This window comes from Cyprinus carpio, chromosome A16 (genome assembly GCF_018340385.1).
Source record: "Cyprinus carpio isolate SPL01 chromosome A16, ASM1834038v1, whole genome shotgun sequence".
NCBI lineage: Eukaryota > Metazoa > Chordata > Actinopteri > Cypriniformes > Cyprinidae > Cyprinus > Cyprinus carpio.
This window is the reverse complement of record NC_056587.1, coordinates 17,659,288-17,670,351: the sequence shown is the minus strand read 5'-3', so window position 1 is coordinate 17,670,351 and position 11,064 is coordinate 17,659,288. Positions and strand designations below refer to the sequence as shown.

Below are 11,064 nucleotides of genomic sequence, written 5' to 3'. Positions count from 1 at the left end.
CCTGTGTTTTTGCCGGAGATAAATGTTCTAATGGATTATGTCATAACTATAGGCTAATCAAAAATGTGGGAACTTAGAAGACAAATAAAATAAATACAATTAGTTCATTTGTAGATGATAAAACATTTGTCATGTTAAGGCTATAAGGCTACATCGTTACATGTCTGTAGGCTACTATAACATTCCCTTACAAGATGTGGACATTTAAGTTTTCATGCATGATGGAAGGTTATACATATCCAGCCTTTTAGTGTAGACAGATGTGACGTGTTAAACACTGATGAATTTTTTTTTTGTATTTTGACTGCTCTCTCAGGTCTGCGCAGCGCCCCGTAGGCGAAATCACTATGGGTGAACTCATGAATATTAATAACGTCGTTCTTGACGTTGCTTGAGGTGACCAGTCACAAAAGTTAAATATTGATAAGCCACGCCTCTACAACAAATCTGTTCGTTCTTTCGGCAAATCAGGAAGGTCAACGTCACGAGAATAAACTAATATTCATGAGCCAAGCCGTCACTGTAGTAGGATTTATAAATAAACCGACTATACAGTGGAGGGTGTTGAAGAACCAATGATCTGGGAGCAACACAACGATTGGTCATGGCTGTGCACGACGGAGGGGCTAGTGAAATTAAGGGGACTGCAAGTGTCCAACACTTACTTTGAAAACCTTGAGCAAGAGAGCTGGAGGGTGGCTGGAGCGAGACACACAATGTCCCAACCGATTTGGAAGTAACACTCGCAACAGCCTGTATAGCCTGCAATCTTCTTAGTCCTGACTCAAATATCATCTTGCAATTTAAAGTCATTTCGGGGCTTAATCTGGATATTTGTGCTGTTGAGAATAGTTTGAGCACTCGCATCATGGAGTACACCTCTTCCCCAAAGCCTCAGCTTTCTTCAAGGGCGAATGCTTTCTCCATAGCCGCACTCATGTCAAGTGGGAAACCGAAAGACAAGGAGTCGGAGGAAAATACCATCAAGCCGCTAGGTAAGAGCAGATCTGACTCTTTAACGAGTTTTGATAGCAACAGTGTTTTTGTGTTTTGCAACAGTGACATGAGTTTGCACGTGAGGCGTACGGTGCCATCAGTGTCAAACTCCAGCAGTTTATATAAAGGAAAATATAACCTAGTAAAATAGCTGAGTATTTAAGTAGCCTAATTCAACCTTTTTTTTTTTCAGTGGGTTATACAATTGCGTGAGCTTGTTCTGTCGTAAAATGTAAATATTTTAAAGAAATGGGGTAAAACTGTGACTTGTCAATGTAAGGAGTAATTCTATTAAGCTTTCTAAAAATGTATATAAAGAAAACAACTAGATTTAAAAGTCAGACTTTGTATTTGGACAATTTGTGTTGTTTTTCTGGAGAATTGTATTTTATTTTTATTTATTTTTTGCACACTTTCCTGGCAAATCAAAATGAACGCATTTAATTTTAAAGGTAAACAAACGACAAATCATCTCGTACGGCTAACAGTTTACTTATATTTACAGTATAAAAGTGAAGTCTAATTTGCCTGTCAGTAACTGTAAGATTTAAAAACATTAATAGTTGTGGCTTTAATGGCCACTGCATTTGAAATTTTTTGGTGGTTATATGCATACATTTCAGGCAAAATTAATTACAGAGTAAAAAAAATCTAAATACTTATAATCTATTAATAAATATTTAAGCACATAAAACTTAATTTTAGGCCATTATAAATTATTTGTTTTGTTGTTTAGTACCTATAAAGAATTGCATTTTATAAATTATGTTTCTACATGCAGTGATATTATTTCTACATTTCATAAAGGCTAGGCTTGTACAATGTTTAAGCAAATCATGTAAACGGTATAATGTTTTTTTGTATATGATTATGTTATTTTTTTATTATAACCAGTAGGCCTATTTGCATGTTAGTCTTTTAACACGTTTTGTAACACCAACTGCAGTAAATTGGTGCACATATATATTTCATTACTTTTTTAATTCTAGAACAATTCGTAGAGAAGTCATCGTGCCATCCAAACATCGGCGACCTGCCTTCGCTGGAAACCCACGGCGACTTCAGCAGCAGCGGCGGCGGCGTTCCGTTATGCACGGAGCCGCTCATTCCTACGAGCCCCGGCGTGCCCAGCGAAGAGATGGCCAAGATCTCCTGCAGCCTCGAGACGAAAGAACTGTGGGACAAGTTCCACGAACTCGGCACGGAAATGATTATCACAAAATCTGGAAGGTAAAAAAAAAAAGCTGAAATTATTTTACTTTTCGTATTTTCAAACCAGTAGACGAATTTGTTTAGTAGGATATCTTTAGTAGACGCATTTAACATATTATTTTTAAAGGACATGCCTGTTGTCAGTAGCCAATATGTTGCCACATCTAAAACAGGCTTCTTTCAGCTAATTTGTTTTACATATTTGAACCAACATCTTAAAAATCATGTGTAGGCTTCTCATGTAAATGTCACTTTACGCACATCATGATGTTGTTTCAACAGACGAATGTTTCCGACAATTCGTGTGTCATTTTCCGGAGTGGATCCGGACGCCAAATATATCGTACTAATGGACATCGTTCCGGTGGACAATAAGAGATATCGATATGCCTACCATAGATCCTCATGGCTTGTGGCGGGAAAGGCAGATCCACCTTTACCTGCTAGGTAAGAATCTTGACATTTCCTCTATGCGTCGCTAAGTAAGTTGCTAAATCATCAACAAATTGTGGACAGCCGGTGTGACTAAAAAGGGAATACATCATTACAAAACATAGCCTATTATTTTAGATGGGCCTACATGCAAGTTGATGCGGTAATTCGCTTTGAATGTGTAGGCTACGTGTAATTCTAACATATTTGAATTTCGAACGTTCTGTTATTTTATGTTTTTACTTAAAAAAAAAAAAAACATTTATTTAGCCTATAGTCATTTTTAGATTCAAATCCAAATAGGCTATAAATGTTGTGAAATGTAGGCTAATTATAAGGATAAAATGTAAATAAAAATCGAATAACCTAATGCAGGTAGGCTATATCCAAACGGATCTACAGCATTTATTAATTTTTTCTCTTATTATTTTACAGGTTGTACGTGCATCCAGATTCGCCGTTTACAGGAGAACAGCTGTTGAAACAAATGGTTTCTTTCGAAAAAGTGAAGCTTACAAACAACGAACTGGACCAGCACGGACACGTAAGCAGAAAGCTTTATTTTAAATCATTGTGCAATTGCGTCTTTACATTTTATTCTGCATGTGTCAGCGTGTAATTGTTTAATGAAAATAGTAGGCTATCTGTAAAGATTTGTATTTGTAAATACATTTATATATTTTGTCTGTGAAGATCAATTCTTTAATTTTTGTTTTTAAATAATTTGACGATGATAATTCAAATATGACATTTAGATGTAGCATATTTTAAAGGAAAATTAGGATGAAGCATAATAGTTTCTGTTGTTGTTTTGTTTTACTAAATAGTAATGCCTGCAGTAATATATATAAAAAAAATTATATATAGTATAATAATGATATAATAATAATATATAATAAATAATAATGTGAAATTTATATTTATACTTAATTATAGTTTTCCTGCATCACATAAATTCTATTTTTTTTTTTTTCATATTTCTTAATACTTTATTTAACAGATCATCCTGAACTCCATGCACAAGTACCAACCCCGAGTTCATATCATCAAGAAGAAAGATCACACAGCGTCTCTTCTTAATCTAAAGTCTGAGGAGTTTCGTACATTTGTCTTCACTGAGACAGTTTTCACTGCAGTCACTGCTTACCAAAACCAGCTGGTGAGTACAAATCAACCAGTTTCCGAATTCCCCTGGAAAAGCCAGTAGTAGTAATGCAAGAATACTGGTCTAAATGTATGTTTTGAGTGTGTATTTCCCCCATTGGCTATTTTTATGAAGCTGTTCCTCTGTAAATAATAGTACTATTTTGAATTTTTCAAAAGTATATTTTGGCAACTGTTTAAAATTGATTCAATTTTAGCAGAACAATTTACTGGAAGACATCAGTCATGACATCAAGTGGGAGAGGAAAATAGCTGCTGGATTAATTTAGTTGTTTCCTATTTTCACTGCAGATAACCAAACTGAAGATTGACAGCAACCCTTTTGCCAAAGGCTTCAGAGACTCCTCCAGACTCACAGATATTGAGAGGTATGAGGATTTCTGCTGCTAGTGGCATGTTGATTTCTGACCCGTGTTCAGTGCAGTGAGTGATTGCAGAGGGAGGAGCAGCTGCTCTGGTGTGTGGTGGGAAACGTTCAGCCAAACTCATTAACAAGTGCACAAGTGGCTTTTCATTAGAGTCTCATTAGACCTAGATGTGTGTGGGTGAGTAGGTTCAATAAAAGCTGGAAAAAAAACGTTAACATAAGAGTGTGGTGTTCTTAATTGATAAATATATTTAAGAATAATAACAATAATAATACCATAACAAAAAGGTAGAAAAAATTGATATATTATTATAATATTATATAATATTAAATTACTACATCAATCAATCAAAAAAAAAAGATTTGTTAAGATTAGGTAGAAATATCTTCTAAAGGTAACATTTGCAGCTTATCACTTTTTATAGTGTATTTATTTGCTTTTCATATATTTATGAATTTTACCCACCTTTGAATGTGTTATATGATCTCTGAATGCCATATATATTTAATTAAGTCAATAGTAACATACAAAAACACTACAAGAAAACACACTTGAAAACGATGAAATCACTCAAAAATATTTGATAAAGTTAGAAATGCTGGAAATAACAGAATTTGGAAATGTTCTCTCAAATTGCACAACAAAACGGAATATAAAATTTAGATCAGATAGAAATAGTTGCAGGTTCTCCCTTTTTGCCGTATATTTATTTATTTTTATAGCTTTATATTTATGAATAATGGACTTTTTGCCCCGTAGTGAATGTGTGTTATAAGATCTCTAGATACCATGTATTTTAATTAAGTCAATATTGACATATATAAATACAAGAAAATGAACAAGAAAAATGGTCTCTTTTCTGACCCAAGATTAACGAGCAAAACAACTGAATGGCCCAAAAATAATTTGATAAAGCTAGAAATGCTGGAAATGACCGATTTTGGCGATGTGCTCTCAAATTAGCATTCCAGTTAAACATTTGCCAGCGAGTTCCATTTCAAACCCCAACGAAGTCAATGACTGCCAAAAATACCACACAAAAATGCATCCTGTTCTCTCTCTTTCTCCGTCTCTCTATTTCTTTTTCTCTTTGGAAGGGCTGTGAATTAGATCTGATCAATTGATCTTCAGGGAGCTGCAGAAATCACATTAGTCTGGAGTCGGGCACTGCACTAAAACACAGCGTAATTCAATTGGGCCCCGTGACTGATTGAAAACAGCCACCCAAGTTGTAGGGCTGCGAGGCCCCTCTCCTCGGGAGCGCATCGCAGATAAAAACACACATATTTGTATTGCGCTGCTGACAGATATTGCACTTTCCTAACCTAATTGGGAGGCTAATGTGGACGCATGGCTCTTGTGATGCAGACCATCTCAGCCTGTCTGAGGAGTCTAATCTAACAGGAGCTAATGCACTTACTGCAAGACTAGCAGACACACTTCTCTCTACGCACTTGCTGTGTGTTAACATATTTGTATGCCCTTGTTGTTTAAGCAAGCATGAACTGTCTGATTCATTGAACACACAAAGCTGCAGAGAGACACTTTAGATTCGTAATTCGTGCCCGCTGTGTGGTTTTAAACCCCACTGGCTTTAATTTCATGGACAAAAATGGCTAAAACATTCTTTTGTGTTCATTTTTGGAGATTTGGAATCTCTTTAAATGAGAAGATATTCTGTGATGCCTTGAAAAATAATGGTTTAGTTGATTAAAATGCACTCTATTTAGGATATTTAAGCAGATCAAAAGATTTTGTATTAGCTGTTGTGGATTTAGAGATTTATTTTGGGCTGTTGTCTTTTGGTTTTGCTGTAGGGAAAGTGTTGAGAGCTTGATCCACAAGCATTCTTACGCCCGGTCGCCCATTCGGACTTATGCTGGGGATGAGGAAACCTTGGGTGAAGATGGGCTCTCGGCACACAGTAGAGGTAAGAAAATCCTCCTGTAATAGTAAACTGTACACTAAAAATATTCTGTTCAAATGACTTTAAATAGCAGCTGTGAATGATAGAAATTCACAGTAAAAATGTTTCAAGTATTTCAGGATGACTATAGTTTTTACAACCTTTAACCGTATTTTTTGAAGTGATATAATCTTAATATACCAATTTATTTTTTGTAACTAAATATGTACTGATAACCACCATAATACTACAAGTGGCAAAATAAAAAACTATGAGATTAATAGGAGTGCATTGTGTTGATGGTACACACAAAGACAAAGAACAATCACGGTAACACACGACTAAAATAATGCAATAAACATTAACTAAATAACAGAAAATATAACACAAAACACCCTTATGTACTTTAATGTTAACAAAAATAAGAAGCAAAACTATTTAGATAAAATTTATTCATATGTCCTGTGTCACACAGTTTTCCAGTACAGTTTTTCACTATAAATTATTTGGCAATTCATAGTTGTTATTTCCATTTACAATAAAAAGTAAATTTCACATAATGTAATGTAAACCATTTACACTTAAAAATATCTATGGTTCCAAAAAGAATCTTGGAAACTTTCCGTTCCATGCAAGATGCTTTGAAGTGGAAAAAGTATTTTTTATTTTAATTTTTTTTTAAATGTTCTTCATTCTAATTCTAAGAATTGTTCACTGAAAAGTTCTTTGGGGAAACAAAAATGGTCCTTCTGTGGCAATGCTGCAAAAACTCCCTTTTTTATTAATAGGTTTTTAATGTAAAGTCTTTTTGCTGTAAAAAAAAAAAAAAAAAAAAATTCACTAACATTTTTTACATTATGGTAAATATGCTCATGTTATGGTACAAATAATTAATTTAATTCTTTCCCTGTAGGTTCAGCATTCACCGCATCAGACAACCTCTCCCTCAGCTCCTGGGTCACCACCACGTCTGGCTTCTCCGGCTTTCAGCACCCTCAGTCTCTGTCTGCCATCGGAACCAGCACAGCGTCCCTGGCCAGTCCTCTTCCTCACACCATCCAGGGCTCTCTATCCCCTTACAGTCGACTGGGCATGCCTCTCACCCCATCCGCCCTGGCCGGCTCCATGCAGGGCAGCGGGCCGACCTTCCCCTCCTTCCACATGCCACGCTACCACCACTATTTCCAGCAGGGGCCCTACGCCGCCATCCAGGGACTGCGCCATTCTTCCACAGTCATGACCCCATTCGTATGATTCCTGCCACTTCAGCCTGATAAGAATTCCCTATCACCGGCATGCAAAGACATACGGCACCCATACACATACTAAACACACGCTTACACAAATGGACCACATGTAAATAATACTGACACGGCATTGACTAACGACCCAGACGTGCTGCTTCTCACAGTTGTGCTGGAGAAAAGGTGAACGAAATGCCCAATGGACACGGATTCTTGTAAAAGAGAACTTTAAGCATGAGTTGTTAGCATTGACGAGAGACTCAGACATCCGTCTTCATCTGCTATTCATGTGTATTAATGCAACCTTTAAAGCATTGGTCTCAAACTCAAGTCCTGGAGGGCCACAGCTCTGCGCAGTTTAACTCCAACCCTAATCAAACACACCTGATGCAGCTAATCGAGCTCTTCAGGATTACTAGAAACTTTCAAGCAGGTGTGATAAAAGGATAGTACACCCAAAAATGTCATTATTTAATCACCCTCATTTTTTCCAAACCTGTATGACTTTCTTTTTCTGATGAGCATAAAAGGTTTTTAGGTACCAGATTTCTTCAGAATATATTCTTTTGTGTTTTTGTGTCAATGGGAGCCAAGTTTCTACAGAAGATCTTCTTTTGTGTTCCACAAAAGGATATAAAGTCATACAGGTTTGGAATGACATGGTATTAATGATAGAATTTTAGTTTTTTGATTTTTTTATGTATTTGTTTTATGATGTTTCTTATGAATTTATAGGCAAGTAGAGCCAAATGAGGGAGAACGTAACTCACAGAATGTAACACTGGACTACTGCTATTTCTCATTCCCCATAATCTATGATACAGTATCTGTGGAGCTGCCAACCACTCAGCCTTCGTGTTCAAATTGTTGACACTAGAGTGCGCTGTGCTATTTGAAAACCGCAGTACTGGATGGAAACTGTATACGTGTGGACCCAAAAATGCTGGACAGGCTGGTTTAATCTTTCTGGTCTGATAAGTTTATTTTCTTTAAAACCCGTTTGAGGCATTTAATTGTATTTTATATTTAAAGAGACAGTTCTCCAGGAAATGGAAATTCTGTTGTAATTTGCCCACCCTCATATTGATCTAACATAAAAAAGATATTTTGAAGAATGTTGGTAACCAAACAGTTTTGGTTTCCTTTGAGTTCCATTATATTTTTGTCTTAAACTGTTTGGTTACTTTTCTTAAATATATCTTCTTTTGTGTTGGAATGACAATGAGGGTAACAAGTAAATGATGACAAAATTCATTAAATCTTTAGTTAAAAAGACACAACAGTATGATGAGGGTGAACTGCAACCGATATGAACCAGCAGACAATGTGAGGCCATTTCTACAAGTAACAACCAAGAAAACCAGAGGAAGATGGACAGGTTTTGTAATTGGCTAATATTTCTTTCCAGTGCCAGAATTTGATCTTAAGCCACTCGAGGCTGCTTGTCAACAGCCAGCTTGCAGGAAGTCTACACCTGTAAATAATGGGCTAACTTTTAAATAATAGGCTTGTCTTCCCCAGGGGAACGAGGGAAATTTAGTGATTTGTGGCTGAAGTGTTCCTATTTGTACAGTCACATCGACAACAATTCATCAGCATCCTGTAACCAAATCACAGAGAAACAGCACTAGCTGTAATGGGCAGATGAAGAGGAACTGGAGTGTGTGTGTATGTGTGTGTGTGTGTGTGTGTGTGTGTGTGTGTGTGTGTGTGTGTGTGTATGTGTGTGTGTGTGTAAGTGTGAGGAAGTTGATGCTGCAGGTTTTATTTATCCTTCAAATTTGAACAGAACAGACAAGCATAAATACACAAACAGAGCCACACAATACAGATATTCAGTAAATTTTTTTGTGCATTTCAGGGTGTTTTATTTAGATTGAATATGGTGTTGTCTAAAGTAAAGCTGATAAACAAACAAACAAAAAAAATGCACACCATTTCAAGCCTTTGATTTGTTATGAACAGACTGTACAAACAGTTATGGAGTTGCAGTATATTAGCAAATGTTTTCTCTTTATTCCTTTTGTTTGTTTGTTTGTATGTGTGTATTTCTAAGTCAGCTGTATCCTACTTATAAGGAGATGTCTGACCAGTTTTGTTTTAATGCCTTTTTTAAGTGCAATATATTTATTTCAGCTATAAAAAGATATGGCTAATGTAATATTTGAAGCAATGATAGATGTTATTTGTAAACAAAAAGAAATATATATCTCCCCAAAATAATGCTGTGAGAGTGTGATTTGTTGCATTGTTGTTTTATGCTGCCCTCACAATCATTGTATTAAATAGCTATAATATACACACCCTTAAAAATAAAGGGTCTTATTTGGCATTGATGATTCATTTGAAGAACCTTTAAAATCCATGGAATCTTTCAATTCCACAAAAATGTTCTTTCGATTATTAAAATGTTCTTCATGCTGAGAAAAAAATAGTTATTTTAAGAAATCTTTACCGAAAAGTTCTTTGAGGAACCAAAACTGGTTCTTCTATGTGGCATTAATGTGAACCCCCCTTTTTGGACCTTTATTTTAAAGAGTGTAGCATATTGAAATTCATCTAAATTTTAAGCTTATTTACAGTATGAAATTTGCTGATATATAGTAAATTAAAAGTTTTTTTTTTTTTAAGAACACAGGTTGTGCCGACCAAAACCCAAATTTCTGTCACTTAAGAATCTTTATGCTCCATATTTTTTTTAAACAGCGCATTTATTGATTAGCTCACATAAGTGGATTTGCTAGCTAAATCCCCAACAATTATCTCCCTGTTTCTGACTAATCATACACAGAGGTTACACCAATTATTATTATTTATTATTCTGCATGCATTATTTGTCAGGCATGACGCTGCAGGGCAGGAAATGTCTGAGGTATCTGTAGCATAATTCTAAATATAAAGATGGCCTCTCTATCACACAGCCATCACTATCATGGACAAACCAACAAATCGATAGCAGGTCGTTAGTCACCATTTCACCAGGAAGAAAAGGCACTTCTACCCTCTGATAAAAATCAGTTACATCCTTTGTAAATAAATAAATAAGCAAATAAATAACATCCAGTGAGAGGGTGATTGGATTAAAACGATAGGAGAAGGGCGATCTGAGGCCGTGAGCTATGGAGAAATAAATTGAAAGGAACAGTTCACCAGGGAGTCCATTTTAAGGAATAAGAGTGTAATTTACACAGCAAGGACTGCCAGCTAAATCTAATGTAATTTTGTTCAGTTTTTTCTTTGCCGCCATGATTTTTTAATTTGTCCCTAAGACAAAAGGAGCACATTTCAATGATGGGCAGGAATGGAAAACTGTCTGCTGTCTTTGCCAGTGAATTAAGGTTAACCCACATCCCTGTCAATAGAGTCCATGTTCTTTATTTCCTCTATTAAACAATGCTTAACCGTAGTTTTATAGATGCCCCACTTACTTTTATTTGAAAAATAATTACATAATTAGATGGTAGATTCAATTTCTGAGTCAAACAAAACACTTTTTTCTTGAATACTTGGAGAGCCTTCTTACACTCTCTTCTTTCTCATTTAATAGAGGTTAGAATTTGTATAGGCGTATGGTTAAATGATGTAAATGCAGAGACTTTGGCTGTTTTGTCACATTTTTTACTCCAGTAAATATTTCTCAGTCTTGGGTTATTTTATAAGCCAACTTTAAGCTACAAAATTTTGTTTTTAACATCTCCACCATTATTGCCCATTATATTCTCCACGGTTGTAAAACAATAAT

General features: G+C 35.6%; 1 protein-coding gene across 1 annotated transcript; it reads left to right on the top strand.

The window, feature by feature from the left end:
- The first annotated feature begins 562 nt into the window (after positions 1-562).
- On the top strand, positions 563-9,545 carry LOC109060537 (T-box transcription factor TBX20). Its single transcript, XM_019077706.2, has 9 exons — positions 563-995; positions 1,986-2,226; positions 2,491-2,655; positions 3,076-3,184; positions 3,641-3,799; positions 4,096-4,172; positions 5,990-6,102; positions 6,992-7,984; positions 8,063-9,545. Exons 1-8 carry the CDS (start codon positions 869-871, stop codon positions 7,330-7,332), a joined length of 1,332 nt encoding a protein of 443 aa, XP_018933251.2. The 5' UTR covers positions 563-868; the 3' UTR covers positions 7,333-7,984; positions 8,063-9,545.
- The last annotated feature ends 1,519 nt before the right edge of the window (positions 9,546-11,064 follow it).